This window comes from Ochotona princeps, chromosome 6, assembly GCF_030435755.1.
Source record: "Ochotona princeps isolate mOchPri1 chromosome 6, mOchPri1.hap1, whole genome shotgun sequence".
Lineage (NCBI taxonomy): Eukaryota > Metazoa > Chordata > Mammalia > Lagomorpha > Ochotonidae > Ochotona > Ochotona princeps.
In genome coordinates this window covers 6028686-6046482 of record NC_080837.1, presented here as the reverse complement: position 1 = coordinate 6046482, position 17797 = coordinate 6028686, and the positions used below count along the sequence as shown (strand labels likewise).

At 56.1% G+C, this 17797-nt stretch overlaps 1 protein-coding gene across 1 annotated transcript; it reads right to left on the bottom strand.

The window, feature by feature from the left end:
- Positions 1 to 868: 868 nt before the first annotated feature.
- Positions 869 to 17368, bottom strand: CHRNA3 (cholinergic receptor nicotinic alpha 3 subunit). The gene is made up of 6 exons (XM_004594611.2): positions 17204 to 17368; positions 15854 to 15993; positions 15690 to 15734; positions 15269 to 15378; positions 8894 to 9911; positions 869 to 1131 (listed from the first exon to the last, which is right to left on the bottom strand). Exons 1-6 carry the CDS (start codon positions 17268 to 17270, stop codon positions 1003 to 1005), a joined length of 1509 nt encoding a protein of 502 aa, XP_004594668.2. The 5' UTR covers positions 17271 to 17368; the 3' UTR covers positions 869 to 1002.
- Between the last annotated feature and the right edge of the window lie 429 nt (positions 17369 to 17797).

Sequence of the window (17797 nt, the reverse complement as noted above, 5' to 3'; positions counted from 1 at the left end):
GACAGTTAATAATGGAGAGGTTCTTGGTTGTCACGGGTGGTAGGTAGATCCGGGGTGCTGCTGAAGATCCTACAGTGCCCATGAAACAAATCCTCCCCTAACCCTCAGCACCAGGGGCACAGAGGTTAAAAACGCCAGTCCCAGATTGATGCAGGGACACCTGATACCCACGGGATTGTGTCAGGGGTGGGGCCTTAGGGAAGTGGTCAGGAGTGGGATTCAAGCTTTATCCAAGACCCTGGAGAGCTGGCAGGCTGGCTGGCCCCTTTAGCCATGTAGGGACACAGCTAACAGCAGCCCCTTGCCAGCCACTGTGTCTTGCTGGCACCTTGAACTCAGGGACCTCCCAGCCTCTTATACTGTGGTCAGTTAGCAGTTTACATGCATACAGTGTCTTGGGAGAGCAACCCCAAGGGGACACAAAATTCTGTTATCAGCAAACAGGTGCCCAGGCAGCATTTGCCCCCTGTTTGGAGAAAGTCAAGGCCCCTCTGAAACAGAGGCCAGGGCCGTGAGACTGAGAAAACGGTTACATACAAGACGTGCACGGTAAGACATGGGACGTGAGGCGCATGACCGAAGCCATGGGAACCTCAAAGGAGATTTCAGGCTAACTACAAAACACCGCTGTGAAATCCACAGTTCTGAGCTGGGAAGGCCTCGGCTGCGAGCACTTCTCAACAGCAAGTTGTCTCTGTATTCCAGCTCAGCCGCTGAAGACGTGGGGCACACTTACAGGCCCTGTGGCACTGTGCGAGACTCCCTCTCAACATCTCATCATCAAAAAAGCTCCAGTTCAGTATTCTTGTAACCACATGCAATGCTCTGGACTTTTTTTTTTTCTCACATCAATTTTTTTTTTTGGGGGGGACAAAAACACAAGACACTAGGAAGATAAGGAAATCTTGAATCTGTCCCCAAACCAAACCTGGTAGGTGGGGAACAGGAAATATGTCACCATTCAGAGATGGCGCCTCCCCTGCCCTGCCCATGCCAAGGTGCTCAGGCGTCGTCTCGGGCCATGAGGGGCTGCAGAAACAATCCTGCTGTCCCCAGGATACACACGAGGATGAAGACCCACAGGAAGATACGGTCGATCACCATGGCAACATACTTCCAGTCGTCTTGAATCTGAAAAACAAAGAGGAAAACAAACAAAACCATGAGCAGAAAGGCCAAGAAGACATGGTCCTGAAGAGCAAACACCGATTGGCTGCATTGCAGATGTAGGGGCTGTGACATCTCCAACCTGCAAGAGGCCCATCTTTGCCGTGCATTTGCAAGAGGTTGAGTGTGGTGGAACTGCGTCAGCCGACGATCAGAAAGAGCCAGTGAGCAGAAGCAGGAGGCCAGGACCAGGCTGATGGTCCGTCCTGTGGCTGCAATCGAGGCCCAGCCCAGGAAGGAGAACCATGTAGCCATTATCCTCTGAGACAGTTCCGTTAGCCAGGGCCCCGTAATTGGATTGAGAGGGGAGAAGGCCTGCGAGTCCGCCGCTGGGAGAGCGGTAATCACATCACTGAGCGGCAGCCTGTGGGCTCCTAATTTCATTTGGGGCACCGAAACAGGGCTGCTGGACGACCACATTCTGCCCTCGTGAACTTGAGGCCCTGGGACCTCTTGGCGACACCAGTGGGGCCCAGGGCAAGTGAAGAGAGACTGCCTTGGACTGAGGCTTGTCCCCCTACCACCTGCAGATGCCCGCAGGTGGAAGAGACAGAGAGGGGGAGGCACACTGACCTTAGGCCCATCTCTGCAGCTCCCGGTTGGGGGAGTTTGGGTATGTGACAGCTGAGGATGCTGGCAGTGTCTACCTCCGAGGGCTGCACGATTGAGTACCTGTGGCCACCTGCAGGGATCTGTGTGGCTTAACCTCATGAAGAGGTGGCACTGAACAGGAGGACGCTTCAAGACGAATGTGTAAAGTGAAACAAAAGGTTTAGATGCAAAAAAAAAAAAAAGAAAGTCTTAAATCCACGCATACAAAAGCCTCCAGAAAGGTCAGGAACAGGCTGAAGTTGTAGCATAGCTAGTTAAGTGGCCACCTGTGACGCTGGCCTCCCGTTGTAGGTGATGGCTTGAGTCCTGGCTGTTCCACTTCCACTGCTGAGAAGCAACTGAGGGTGGCCCAAAGTGCCTAGGCCCCTCCACCCACTGGGGAGACCAGGAGGGAGCTTCCGTTCCTGGCTTGGGCCTGGCCCAGCCCCGCTGTGTGTCTCCCTGTCTCTGCAATTCTGCCTCTCCAATATTTTGTAAAGGTTGTAAAAAATTTTTTTGAAGAGGGCACAGAAGTCACATTTTTAAAGCTCATGGAATTGTCCCCTTAGCAAAAAAAACTGCACAGTTTTTTTCTACACCGAAATAAACTTACTTTTTAATATTTTACCATAATTTTTTTCCTGCCTCAAAAAATTTTTTAAATTTCATTTTACCATTTTAAGATTCATTTATTCAGTGGGCAGAATGACAGAGGAAGAGACACAGGGAGGGACATTCCATCTGCTGATTCACTCTCCAAGTGCCCATGGGTCCAGGGCTGGACCAGGTTTAAAGCCAGGAGCTTGGAACTTCTTTGGGGTCTCCCACATGAGTAAAGGGGGCTGGACCAGATGGAGGAGCCAGGACTTGAACCAGCCCTCACAGGGGCTTCGGGTATTGAAGGATGCAGTGCCACCACACCGGGATATTCCTCAAATATTTTGGAGAACCCTCTTACAAACAGTGGTGCTAAAACAGCCGAGAGGGTGTGAGTTTTCCTTCTACTGCTGGAGTTGTCCAGCACAGAGGCTCTGGCCGTCTTCCAGACCTGGGAATCCAGGGTGAGTCACAAGTGAACTCGGGCCAGCTCCTGGCTGCTTCCTGGAAGGGGCCTGGGGAACATGACTGTCTGTGGGTGCAGGAGAGCTTGGGGGTACACAGGGGTGGTGGGAGACACCTGGCTGCAGCTGACAGCGGAGACCAGGAGAGGCCCAGGGGCCAGTGGAGCTGGAGGTATCCCCCCACCTCCCCACACCCAGCAGCAGTCAGCTTCGGCAGAGATCAGGGCTGAGTGGTTAGCCAGCTGTCCCTGGAGGGACAAGGTCACCTGGAGAGAACGCAGAGCCCTTGAAAGGGGACCTGGAGCAGGAGTGGCCAGCTGGGCCCCCCAGCCACTCAGTAAAGACAATGGGCCCCCCCCCCCACCTCCTTCAACCCCTTTCTGCCCCCAGGAGTTCACAGCTCTGAGTATACCAGCTCAGTTATCCCAGGGCACAGGAAGATGGCTGACAGGTGGGCTTGACGTACACATAAGCAGATACGGGAGACATGAAGCAGCAAGCACAGTTTGCCGGAAGAACCAAGAGTGAAAAGTGTGAAAGAGAGCAGGTGTGAGCGAGCAGGTGCGAGGAATAAAGGTCAGAGAGCTCGGAGATGGGGAAGACAGCCCAGGATGGAGACAGAGTGAAGAGACCAGGAGGGCAGAAGCAGAATATACAGCCATCACCAACTGGCCTCTCCCAGATGGACTCATGCAGGACACCACACGATGAATTGCCTCTCGGGATGGCCCACAGGCTTGAGGTCATCATAGCTCCTGGGCAAATAGAAAACTCGGAGCTTTGGGACAGAATGAGCGCCAGCGATGAACCACACTCAGGTGCAATTCCAGCAACGCTGAGGCAAAATGACCACGCAGCAATGCTTGTGGGGGACGTGAGCTGCCGAAGCCCCTGCTGGGTGACGGCACAACAGCAGCCACCTTCCAGAAGGCAGCAAGTGATGGCTCAGGTGGTTTGGTTGCTGTCCTCACCCCACCGGATTGAATTAGAAATTCCAGGCTGTGGCCTGGCCCGGCCTTGGCCAGCGTGTGGGACCATGCAACACTCTGCCTTTAAAACCAAATTAATCGATAAAATGTGTATTATGAAAAACTATGCATCAATTTCAAGTTTTCCCCACCAACATAACCTGGGCTTTTGACGTCACATTCTGTGAAACTGGTGAAGCCTTCTTGGCATCTAACAGAAAAATTGTCTCGGAATTCCTGGTCCAAAACCACACAGCTGTTACCGCATGCACCTGCCAGACCTACACAGGAGCTTGGACCATGGACCAGGTATGGCTGGCCATCAAGGCTACTTGGTCCACACCAGGCACTTCCCCCAGCCCTAGGAGAGCCCCAACCTTGATTCCTGGTGAGCGGCTCCTACCCTGCCTCTGAGCTGCAGAAACTTGGTCATCACATTGCTAATAGGGCCACATGTGAGCTCATGGAGTTGACCAATGAGAATGTCATCATGCTATCGCTGTCCTGCCCTCGGGAGCCGGCCCTAGGAACACAGCCTGTGCTCTTGGCTCAGCCCCTAGGAGCTGAGCACAGGGCAAAGCAGCCAACCTGAGGGACTGAAGTTTCAGAAAATCCCAACATTCGGGAAAATGGTGTGGCTGCAACATCCATGATTTGGGAGGAAGGAAGCATTCAGATGGCTCGACTCTGTCCCTGTCATTCTAGTACCACACAACTCGGCCTGTGGGACCCATCTCTGCTTTCTCTGGAAAACCTGGCGCACTCCACAATATGAGGGTTCACACTCGTCCTCTCACCCCCACAGTAACACAAACAGGGCCGAGTGGAGGGTAGACCAGTAGAGGCCCTAGAGGCCCCCTCTCCCACAGTCATTCACACCCGCATCCTGTGTAGGTTTCTGGCCTCCCTTTTGCTAACTGCCTTTTCAGTACCACTTGCATGTCCCAGATGGCTTGATGTGTCCAGTAAATAACAGAATGGAGGGGCAGTTGCCCTTGGGACCAGGAGCCTCCTCCCTAACCACCACCACATTCTGGGGATGCATACGTCCTCTGCAGAAAGCGGTGGGGTAGTTACACCTAACTAGGCACACACTGGCGTGTGCTTTCTGGATGACTGATGTAGTGCTCTGCCTCACATGTGAACTAAGCTCCTTGGCAGCGGGCGAGCCCTGGGGGCCAGGTGGGCTGGCTCCTCCACCACACAGTCTGTCTGCAGTGCCGCAACGGGTCCATCACAGGGACCCCAGCTTCCAGTAGCCTCACCCCAGAGACCATAGTCCCATTCAGGTCCATGTACAAAAGTACTAAAAACACACTGGGTCTTGGCAACGGTGGAAGAGTATACCTGTATGTTCTTCCTAACCCAACTTAAAGTATCCAGTGCCACGTAAATGCTGGGTAGACCATTATTCTGCATGGACCAGAGAATGACAAGGAAAAAAATTTCCCCGAGTATCTGTGGTCGTAGAACTGGCAGGTGCAGAGAGCCAGCTGAGGTGCCTGACAGCCTGACAAAGACTGGAAAGCATGCAGACCTCAGACCTCTGCCTGGACCAAAATCAGTGCTGAGTTCACGCTAGCCATTCACAGCATGAAAGGGGCTCCGCACAGCTTCTACCACCATGCCTTGGGAACTGAAATCACCTGTCAGCTCTCTGATGAAGAATGCCTTGGAGGGCCTGGCACGGTGGCCTAACGGCTGAAGTCCTCGCCTTGTATGTGCCGGGATCCCATATGGGCGCCAATTCTAATCCCGGCAGCACTGCTTCCCATCTAGCTCCCTGCTTGTGGCTTGGGAAAGCAGTCAAGGACGGCCCAAAGCCTTGGGACCCTGCACCCATGTGTGGGAGGCCCGGAAGAAGTGCCAGGCTTTTGGCTTCGGATCAACTCAGCTCTGGCCGTTGCGGTCACTTGGGGAGTGAATCATCGGACAGAAGATCTTCCTCTCTGTCTCTCCTCCTCTCTGTGAATCTAACATTGCAATAAAAATAAACAAATCTTGAAAAAATGCCCTGGAGCCAGCATTGTAGCCTCGGAGGTAGGCCTCTGCCTGTGGCACTGGCATTCCACATTAGTGCCAGTTGTAGTCCAGACAACTCCACTTCCCATCCAGCTCCCTGCTTGTGACCTGGGAAAGCAGTCGAGGACAGTCCAAAGCCTTGGGACCCTGACCTGTGTGGGAGACCCAGAAGAAGCTCCTGGCTCCTGGCTTCAGATAGGCTCAACTCCGGCCATTGTGCCATCTGGGGGAGTGAACCAGTGTACAGAAGATATTTCTGTTTCTCCTTTTCTCTGTAAAATCTGCCTTTCCAATAAAAATAAATAATTCTTTTGTTTTTTATTGGAAAGGTAGATTTAGAGAAACAAAGAAAGATCCTCCATATCTGCCCTGGTTCACTCCCCAAGTGGCTGCAATGGCCAGAACTGAGTTGATCCAAAGTTAGGATCCTCCTCCATGTCCCCCGCGGCTTTGGACCATCCTCTACCACTTTCCCAGGCCGCAAGCAGGGAGCTGGATGGGAAGTGGAGCAGCCAGGACACAAACCAGCACCCATGTGGGATCTTGGCACATGCAAGGCAAAGACCCCACCGTTAGTCCATCATACTAAGCCCAAATAACTTTAAAAAATAATAAATCTACTACACACACATACACACACTCCCAAGACAGAAGCAATTCATCTCAAAGCAGAGTTTTTCCTAAGCTGACTGAGTATGATGCTAGTGGCCCTGGAGTCAACAGGGCCAGGCCTGTGACATCATTTATATAAACTTCCCTCTTCCTGGCACCTGACCTTGGTCCCAACAGTTTTTTGGAGGAAGCAGAACTAAATACACTCACTTTTAAAAACAGGCAAAAGGATGTGAATAGAAACCTCATCTCCTGAAAAGATATATCCGAACTGCCGCTCAGCATAGAAAGAGCCACAGTAATGACACTAAGGGAGAAGTTCATTAAAGAAACTAGATGGTTGCCTGCTGGGTAGCTGCCACCTGCAACGCCATCATCTCATAGAGGCACCGGTTCAAGTCCCGGCTGCTCCGCTTCTGATCCAGCTCCCTGATCGTGGCCTGGGAAAGCAGTGGAAGATGGCCCAAGTCCTTGGAACTCTGCACCTGTGTGGGGGACCTGGAAGATGCCCCTGACTCCTGGCTTTAGCCTCACACAACCCCAGCCATTGTGGCCATCTGGGAAGTGAACCAGCTGATGGAAGACCTCTCCCTCTGTGTAACTCTTTCAAACCGAAATTAAAAACAAACACACGGCAGTGTGACAGTACCTCACACATGGGATAGAGGGCATGGGGCAAATGACACTGTCACACGCAGCTAGGGGCTATGGGTGGGTTCAGGCACCTGGGACACCCTCACAGCACCTACTCAAGGTAAACAGCTTTCCAGTGGCCCGGCAGTTCCATTCCTACTGTATACATCCAGGAGACACGCGTACAAGTGTTCCCCCAGATCAGAATGAGGGCAGCAGCTTCAGGCCCAGCTTTTCATGGCTCCTCTGAAACATCTGAGCAAGGACTTACGTGGCTGCCAGCACTGGGGACTCAGGCCCAAGACCAGGCAGCCCTTTACTTCTGCTAATGAAGGTGGCAGTGACCACGTGACAAGCCAGGAAATACAGCAAGTGGCTGGGTCGAGCTCTGGATTTTACAACCAGCACTGGTGACAACCACCTCCTCAGGGTGTACTGCCAGTGACCCAAGGACCCCCTGGGAGGCCCAGCACCTGGACACCATAACCACATTGTCATGCTCTCTTAGCTATTAACAGGAGTTTACAATCCCCATAAGTTTCATGGGATGCTACACATAAAAAATAAACCTCAGACATTAGGTTTAATGAAAGAACCTGGATAGAGTTTGCACTATGAGGAGTTGACATTGTAGCACAGCGAGTTAAGCTACCACCTGAGGTGCTGGCATGCCATACGAGCACTGGTTCAAGTCCTGGCTGCTCCATTTCCCATCTGTATCCCTGCCTTTGTGTCTGGGAAAGCAGCAGAGCATGGTCCAAGTAGTTGGGCCCCTGAACCCCACATGGGAGACCTGGTGAAGTTACAGGCTCTTGGCTTCAGCCTGGTCCAGCCCTGGCTATTGTGGGCATTTAGAAAATAGTAGATCAATGATCTCTCCTTAACATTGCCTTCCAAACAAACAGAGTTTATGGGCCAGCACCATGGCATAGTAGACTCAGCCTCCAGCTGTGGTGCCGGCATCCCATATGGGTGCCGGTTCAAGTCGAGCTGCTCCACTTTCCCATCCAGCTCCCTGCTAATGCACCTGGGAAAGCAGCAGAAGATGGCTCAAGTCCTTGGGCCTCTACACCCGCATGGGAGACCTGGAAGAAGTTCCTGGCTCCTGGCTTCAGCTCAGCTCAGCTCTGGTCACTGCAGCCATTTGGAGAGTGAACCAGTAGTTGGAAGATCTTTCTCTCCTCTCCCCATAAATCTGCCTTTCAAATAAATTTTTTTAAAAAGAGTTTGTACTATGTGATTTTGTGTATGCGAAGTTTAAGACAAAACTAATCAACACAGCAGAGGTCAGGTCTGAAGTGGGGGAGGGGGAAGTGGGCCGCTGCCTGGAGCCCTGGCACTACTGTCCGTCTACAGGGGGCCTGGGAACAGGAGGTCAGATCCACCCATCTGCATGCACTGCCCTCCCTGGGGCTTCAGCTGCGGCAGGAAGACACAGGCACAGTGATCTCCAAGCCCACGCTCCGCCAGAAACGCTGTCTCCAGCCTCCCTTCAGACTCCCTCTTGCTCCACAGCACTTCTGGTGGCTACCATCAGGACACCACCTGCTGCAGCAACCCATTTCACAGACAGGTAAACAAACCAACCAACCCAGCCAGGCTGGGCGGGATACCTTACTAATCCACAGTCAAAGTACAGGTCACCAGGTCCAGGGACTGATTCCTTATGAACCCCCATACTGGACCTAGCCCCACAAGAACCCCCTAAACGCAGAAGTAGGGGACCCTTTCTCTGCCACAGGCCAGCATGCCTTGGTGGGCCTATGTCTCCCACCGGTGAGGGTGTGTGGAATGGATTTGTGACGAACCAACCGACGCGACCACCAGGGGTTTCCTTACCTCCTTGGCCTCGTTCTGCGCCTTCAAGTTCTCAGCGATGTACTTGACACTCTGAATGGCCTCTCTGATCTCTGGCGACAGGGTAGAGAGGGACAGCACCGCGTCCACAGACTCTGAGCTGGAGCTGCGCGTCAGGTTGGCGCTGAAGTTGGAGATCTTGATGCGCCGGTGGCGGCAGTACCCGCACACGCCGCCCCCTTCCTGGCAGGGGTAGCCCTCCTTGCAGGCTTTGGGTTCCGTGCGGCTGAAGCAGTTGAGGTTGGAGAGCTCGGCCCCAGCGAGGACTCTTGGTTTCGGCGTGCCACCCTCGTCGCCGGCCGGCCTGGTCATGAACATGACCCTGGGTAGCAAGTCCAGGAAGACAGTCTTGACCCAGGCGGGCATGGTGTGCGTGGTGGGCGTCCTGTAGTGCACGTTGAGCACAAAGACGGTGATGACGATGGACAGGGTGACGAAGATCATGGTGAAGAGCAGGTACTCGCCGATGAGCGGGATGACGAGCGAGGTGGACGGGATGGTCTCGGTGATGACCAGCAGGAAGACGGTGAGCGAGAGCAGCACTGAGATGCAGAGGGTGACCTTCTCGCCGCAGTCGGACGGCAGGTAGAAGACGAGCACGGTGAGGAAGGAGATGAGCAGGCAGGGGATGATGAGGTTGATGGTGTAGAAGAGCGGCAGGCGGCGGATGTAGAGCGAGTAGGTGATGTCGGTGTAGATCTCCTCGCAGCAGTTGTACTTGATGTCGTGCTTGTAGCCGGGGGCCTTGATGATGGCCCACTCGCCGCTCTCCCAGTAGTCTCGCAGGTTCATGGAGGAGCCGATCTGCACCAGGTCGATCTTGGCCTTGTCGTAGGACCACGAGCCGAACTTCATGGTGCAGTTCTGGTAGTCGAATGGGAAGTAGGTGACGTCGATCCTGCATGAACTCTTGAAGATGGCCGGAGGGATCCAGGTCACTTCGCCCGTGTATTTGAGCAAGGCCTTGGTCTTGTCGTCCACCTGGAAGTCCCCAACGGCGCTGTGAAGACAGGCAGAGGTCGGGGGTCACATGCGGTCATCACCACACGGTCACAGGGCCAGCTTCTCAGGGTGACAGGAAGGGACAATTTATAAAACAGGAGGCTGGCAGAGCTGAGCTGCCGCGACCAGTTGCCTCCCCTCCCCCCCCCCCAGTCACTGCCCTGTCTGACACTGGGGACACTGAGGCTCCCAGTCCCCCTGCCCAGCAGCCCAACTCACCCCCCACCCTCAGGGACATACAACTCCTTCCCAGACACCACAGTTGGTTTTATTTCCCCCCCCCCTTTTATTTAAATGAGATGGACACTGTCTTGGAGACAGGGGTGCTTTGCATCCTGCAGGGGAGTGTCTGCCACCTGCTGTCCCCAAGCCCTGGGCCTTGCTTATGTCCTCACTTGGGCTCCACTGGGCATCCCATGTGCACACAAGACCAGACTGGCAGGGGCCACACAGGCCACTCCAACCCCAGGGAACCACGAGCGGAGGGTTTGGTTCTAACCACCCCTTTGGCACCTGAGCCCAGCAGCCCCCACACTCCCCCACCCTGTGAATAAGTGCACATTCTCACCCCCACCTCACAGGGTCCCTCACCCCTCACCGTCCCCCCTGTCCTTCCTCTGTCCCCTGTTGAGTTCCGTGTGCCTGTGCACTAGCATGGCTGCCCCCACCCCATTTCCTGAGCCTGCCCCGCTGAGCCATGCCGGAGCTGCTGCTACTGAGCCTGCTGCCCCAGCCCTTCCCCCCGCCTCCAGACAACCCCCATGGGCCTCACACTGCTCCTGCCCAGGTCCCAAGGCACCCACATCCTTCCACAAGGAACAGTGCCACCCTACCCCATGCCCCAAGAGCTGAGCGACCTGCTACAAGAGCTCCAGGGTCGTCACGTGGCTCTTGCTGGGGAGGGACCTGGGGCAGCAGGAGCAAAAACTCTTGGTGCAGGCCTTCCTCGCCCCTCCCCACCTTGACCCTACTGGCCTGGCACCCCACAAGTGAAGCCCTTGTATACATCGCTCCTCAGGAGCCCCTGATTCCCTGCAGGATAGCCAACGTCTGAGGGGCGGGAGAGGGGAGGGGGAGGAGGATGTGGGAGAGTGGGGATGAAGGGGGAGGGATGGAGAGGGAGGGAATGAGGAGGGAGGGAGGAGGGAGGGGGAGACAGAGGGAAGAGGAGAGGATCCACACAGCCCCTAGGTGGGCTCAGCCTACAGAGATCCCCATGCAGATACAGCCCCCCAGATAATTCTTCAGTTTCCTTCCCGGGTACGTTAGCAGGAAGCTGTGCTGGAAGTGGAGCAGCCAGAACTCAGATCGGAAGGCGTGCTCACACTGTAGGCAGGGACTTTAACCGGACTGCACCACAATACCAGCCCCTGGTTCTGTTGAAAATTTTTTTTTAAGATTTATTTATTTTTATTGTAAAGTCAGATAATATAGAGAAGAGGGGTGACAGATCTTCTGTCTAATGATTCACTCCCCAAGTGGCTGCAACAGCCAGAGCTGAGCCAGTCCAAAGTTAGGAGCCTGGAGCCTCTTCCAAGTCTCGCACACGGATGCAGAGTCCCAAGGCTTTGGGCCGTCCTTACTGCTTTCCCAGGCCACAAGCAGGGAGCTGGATAGGAAGTGAAGCAGCCGGGACTTGAGCCAATGTCCATGAGATGCCAGCACTACAGGTAGCTGCTTTACTCGCTGTGCCACAATGTTGGCCCCTTGGCTCCATTTCTGATCCAGCTTCTTGCTAACATGCACTCTTAGGAGCAACTGAGAGCACAAACATGGGATGCCTCGCATGGGTTCCAGCCTCCTGGCTTTAGCCTGGCCCAGTCCTGGGTGTTGAAGTGGACCAGTGGAAGGACGAGCTTTCTTACCCTTTGTATTCATAAAAATAAGTAAATAAATATGCAAAGAGAAAAGTCTGCTGACCTTGCTCCAGTCCCATGCCTTCCTGGTACCAGACAGGAAACCGAGGGGCACAGGACAGAAGCAGGTGTGGAAGAGCAATGGGCTTGGGTCAAGAGTGACCACACACACCCTCCCCTCCACTCCCAGCTTAGCCTGCGTCGTTGTGGCTCTCTCAGGCACGGCATGCCTGAACCCCCTCAAAGGCCCCCCGCTTCACCCAGAGAAGACAACAGCAAGGGCAGGACAGCAGCGCCCTGGCTGTGGAAGCTGGTGAGAGGCAGCATTCTGAAGCTGGGGTTCTCTGCCCAGCTGCCTGAGCCAGCCACGTCTGCCACAGAGGCCACTGTGAGCCACGGAGCTGCAGGAACCTAGGGCACCTTGTGTCTGCACACACAGGATTCCGTGAGTGTCCACGTCACAGAATGAGGCGGCTAGGGCTGGCACTATCCTCCGCCTGCATCCCATATGGGCACTGGTTCAGGTCCTGGCTGTTCCACTTCCCACCCAACTCCCTGTTCGTGGCCTGGGAAAGTAATGGAAGATGGGCCAAAGCCTTGGCACCCTGCACCCACGTGGGAGACCCGGAAGAGGCTCCGGGCACAGCCTTAGCTGTTGCAGCCATTTAGGCAAAGAACCAGTGGATGGACAATCTCTTTTTTTCTCTCCTCCTGCAACTGTGCCTTTCAAAATAAGTAACTCTTCAGAGAAAAAGAGTGAAACATGGTGTCAGAACGACAGGTGTTTCTCTGGGGTGTGCCAACAAGAGGAGCACTCCGCCAGAGAGGGCCGATCTGAGACACCTAAGCCCTGGTTCGGAACACAGCTCGGTGCATCTCCCCACAGGCTATTTTCAGCTTCACATTCCAAGGAAGCTCCTCAAGACACTTGCTCCCCTCCACCTGCCGGCTGTGGCACTGGCTGCCACTCTTGCCACTGTCCAAATCCCATGTCCCAGGTACTGCTGCCGCTCACGCAAGGAAGTGGCTGCCGAACAGCACAGGGGGCCAGCATCGGGCACAGCTGGCCGAGATGCTGCTTGCAACACAGGCATCCCCTAGCAGGGCACCAGTTCGAGTCCCAGCTCCCTGAGGGCCTCTGGACCTCGACATGTCTGATGGCTTACAGAAGAGTCAGCAAACCAGAGGCATTATCTCGTATCCTGTTTTTTGTTTTTAATTTATTTGAAAGGCAGAATTACAGAATAAAGGAGACCGACAGATCTTCCATCCGCTCCTTTGCTCCCTAAATGACCACAGCATCCAAGGCTGTTCCAGTCAGCAGCCTGGAACTCCATCTGGGTCTCCCACGTGGGTGACAGGGGCCCAAGCACTTGGGCCATCCTCTGCTGCTTTCCCAGATGCAAGAGCGGGGAGCTGGATCAGAAGTGGAGCAGCCGGGACATGAACCAGCATCCATGTGGATGCCAGCGGCTGAACACAGTGGCTTAACTCACTGTGCCATGATGCCAAGCCCTGTGTCCAGTTCGTCAGGGACCAGTTTACAGGTACAAGTGGCACGGTTACCACATTTGTTTGTTAACAAATCCTCAGGGGGGCAAACAGGCAGTCAAGTGCACACAGGCTATCTTTGGAGTGAGACTCGAGACCCCAGTTGGTCTTTAGCAGGGACCAAAGTGAGACTCGGCAAACTCCTCCAGTCGCCAATGCAATGTAAAGCTGGTAGTGGTGAGGCTCGTAGTAAAATGACTGTCCACCCTGAGACGCTCCAGAAACCCAGCAACTGCAGCAGGGCAAATCAGACTAATTCCAGGGGGAAATGTTTTCCTGGAAACAGCCTCAAGGTTAAACTTCTGGCCCCGTCCCCCCGCCCTCCCGGGCAGGGGGTGGCACCATGGCACAGCATGTTAAGCTGCCACCTGTAATGCTGGCATCCCACCTGGAAGCCAGTTCTATAGTCTCCAACCAACGGCTAATGTACCTGGGAAGGCAGCGGAAGATGGTCCAGGTGCCTGCACCGTGAGTCAGGCAGAGCTCCTGGCTCCCGACTTCAGCCTGGCCCAGCCCTGGCCATTGCTGCTACTTGAGGAGTGAACCAGTAGATGGAGGTTCTCTCTCCCTCTGCAATTCTGCCTTTCAAATAAATAGATAAACCTATTAGGGGGCCGGCATTGCAGTGTAGCACATAAAACTGCCATCTGCATCATTGGCATCCCATTTGGACACAGGTTCATGTCCCCACTGCTCCACTTCCCTTCCAGCATCCTGGTCGTTGCCTGGGAAAGCAGTCAAGGACAGCCCAAAGCCTGGGGACGCTGCACCCATGAGGGAGACCCAGAAGAAACTCCTGGCTTTGACTCAGTTCAGTCTGGCCATTGCAGCCATCTGGGGAGTAGAAGGACACATTCTTTCTCCTCTCTATAAATCTGCCTCTCAGATAAAAATAATCTTTAAAATAGTAATAAAAGAGAACTCAAGGGGTAGAGATGCTGCTTTTCAATACCTGGAGTGCGAACTAGCCAGGACTGCAAGATACCAGTGGAAACCATTGTCACCGGGTAAGGGGATGCAGGGTGGGAAGTGATTGTTTTGGGTTTAGGAGAGACGTCCCTGAGAGACGGGGTTTGGAGGTGCCAAGGCCCGGCATAGCAAGAAGCTTTGAATGCAGGCCCGGCGCGATAGCGTAGTGGTTAAAGCCCTTGCCTTGCATGCACTGGGATCCCATATGGGCGCCGGTTCTAATCCCGCGGCCCTGCTTCCCATCTAGCACCCTGCTTGTGGCATGGGAAAGCAGTTGAGGAGGCCCCAAACCTTGGGACCCTGCACCCCCGTGGGAGACCCAGAAGAGCTCCTGGCTTCGGATTGGCTCAGATCCAGCCATTGCGGCCACTTTGGGGAGTGAACCATCAAACAGAAGATCTTCCTCTCTGTCTCTTCTCCTCTGTATATCCGCCTTTCCAATAAAAATAAATATTAAAAAAAAAAAAAGCAGCTTTGAATGCAAGTGAGCCCAGGAGGCTCCATGCTATCGCCAGTCTAACAGCCCTTCTCAGACATCATCGGGGTGGGCCGCACCCCAGGGTGCAGGGAGCACAGCCCACTCTGTCCATGGTCACCTCCTGGGCAGCCAACAGTCCCATCCTGGAGAGAGCCGGCCTCCTCCCAGGCACAATCCCACAGCTGCTGGGGATGGCAAGGCCAGAGACATGCAGAGCTACCCAGCCAGACTCCTGGGCACAACCTGGCCTGGCCCAGCCCAGCCCAGCCTTAGGTGCCCCAGTTCAGCAGTAGGACCCGGCTACCCACAACACAGGCCAGTGCCTGCCCAGGCGCTCCTGTTCCCGGCCCCTCCCCTACACCCAGTTCCCTGCCTCGGTTTCCCTGGGTCTCTGATGCTGCCCACCCATAATGCCACGAGCAGTCACTGGTTCAAACAGCAGGAGCCCAGCAGGTGTCTTTGTTGAGGCCCCCACGCCACACGCCCCAGCCAGTGCCTCACTTGTTGTATAGCACAATGTCCGGCTTCCAGATCTTCTGCGCAGGCACCCGCATGAACTCAGCCCCGTTGTAGTCAGAGGGGTTCCACTTCAGCTTGTAGTCGTTCCAGATCTGGGGAATGGGTGTGGGGAGGCCAGAGCATATTTGAATACTGCCTCTTGGAAAACCAACCCCCTCCTCCACCACCGGTGGGGGGCTCACTGAGCTGCCTCTGGGCCCCACCCACCTCCCGGCAGGTGCAGCAGAGATTAGGGAGAGCGCCCTACACTGCTGACCACCTCGGCGATTGGTCCGCACGCCCCAAGGCCCCACAGGACCCCAAGCCCTGAAAAAGACCATCAGTGAATTCCCCCAAGCCTACACCTGCCTTCTAGGTTCACTGGCGACAACCCTAGCAGTCACCACCAGGGGGCAGCACTTACTTGCTTGAGCCACAGGTTGGTCTCCATGATCTGGTTGACTTCGTCCTGGAGGAAGAGCGGCGTGAGGAAGAGGAGGCGTGAGGAAGAGGAGGCTGGCTTTCAGGGAGGGTTCCCAGGGAAGGCCCGCACCCCCACGGCCCCGGACTCGGGCTGCAGGCGCTCACCACTTTGACTAGTTGCGACATGGACACCTCAAAGTGGATGATGACCGGATCGGACACGTTGGCCACGGGGCGGATGATCTCGTTGTAATCTTCAAACAGTCGCTCGAACAGGCGGTGCTCAGCCTCTGAGGCGCTGACCACTGAGGCGAGAGGCCAGTCAGTCCCTATCCCTACCCCCAGGAACATCACCCATCACCAGCTGGGGTCCAGACCCAGCTCCCTGCTAATGGGCCTGGGAAAGCAGTGGAAGATGGTTGAAGCCTTGGGCCCCTGCACCCACATCAGAGAGCCAGAAGGAGCCCCTGGCCTTGAACCGGCCCAGCTGCAGCCGTTGTGGCCATGTGGGGAATGAGCCAGTGTATGGAAGACCTATCCCGCCCTCTCTAACTCTTTCAAAACCAGATCGATTTTTTTAAAGTGGGTGTGGCATGTGGATAAGGACTCAAGAACTATTAGCTGTGGGCAAAGCTGTGTTACACAGGAGTGCAATCAAGGAAAGATTTAAAGGAGTGAAAGGAACTCAGTAAACCCAGTGCACCTGACACTTAGCCAACGCAGGGCCCCTCGGGCACAGGTGCTCAGACTTGCGGCCAGTGGGGCCCCTTTTCCCAACCCAGAGCTGGGGTGGTGGGGGGACACGGACACATACACACACCCCACCCTATCCCCACACTCAGTGTGACTGAAAGTTGCCCTCACATCCAGGTCAGACCTGTGCCACACCCGGCTGCCTTCGCTCCCCTCACCACCTCCCGCCCAACCCCATGCCCTCGCCGGAGTGTCCCTGGCGAGGAATACTCGGCAGCGTTAGGGATACCCCGGCAGGGACACGGGTCCTTGGGACTGTGACCAACTTCAGGACTGCCCCGAGCGGGATTCTGAGCTTTCTACCACCTCCCCGCCCCACACACCACCCCAGAACCGCAGGAGGGGCGCAGACGGGGCTCCCCGGGCGGCGAAGGGCGCGCACCCACCGCCCGGCCCGCAAGGACCAGATGGTGGCCCTGCCCAGTCCAGGTCCCTTCGCGTCGCCCGCCCCCGCCTCCCGCCTGTCCAGGGCCGGCTCTCCACCTCCCACCCCCCCACCCCCACCACCCCCCCGCCCAGCGCCCTGCGCCCTCGGAACGCAGGCAGACTCTCCGCAGAGTCGAGCAGGGCGCCGGGCAGGGCGCGCTCCGGGTCCCGGGTGTCCCCAGCGCGCGGGGGAGACCGCGCGGCCACCCAGCCCCGCGCGATGCTCGACCCGCGGGCGGCCCGGGGAGGTGTCCGAGGGACAAAGGCGCCGCCAGCAGCGCGCGGGGCAGCCGCTCGGCGCCCGGCGTCCCCGCCGACCCCGCAGCCCGCGCGCACCTGGGAGCAGGAGCAGCGGGAACAGAAGCAGCAGCGACGGCGACAGCGACGGCTGCGGAGCACCCATGGCTCTCCGGGGGCTCCGGTCTCTCCCCGCGAGGCTCCCGGCGCAGAACTCGGGCTCGGGGCGCGCCGGCGCGGGGACGCGCGAGGCTCCTCCCGCCCGGCGGCCGAGCGCAGGGGGCGGGAGCCCCGCGGCTGCAGGCGGAGCGAGCCCGGAGGACTCGGGACCCCGCGGCCGCCACAACACACCGTCCCCAGACCCCGGCAGGTGCGCTCCCCGCTACCGAGAAGAAGCCAGGCGGCGGCGTCTCTGTCCTTACCCGGCCCGGACACCCCTGGGAGCAGCTGAACCACTAGCTGCTCAGGGCTTAGGGGCTGGTGGCTGCCCCGCCTTTAAAATCCCGGAGGTTTGGGGGAGGGTGGGCGGAGTAGCCATAAACAGGATCCGCTGTAAAGTGATGCCAGCTGCAAGTTTCTCGCCACTCTTTTAGCAGGTGCTTGAAATGTTCCTTAATAAAACCACATGAGAAAATCCAGGCCTTGGGGATGCAGCCGCCCTCCCGCACCCTCTGGCACCCTGGGGTCTCGGTG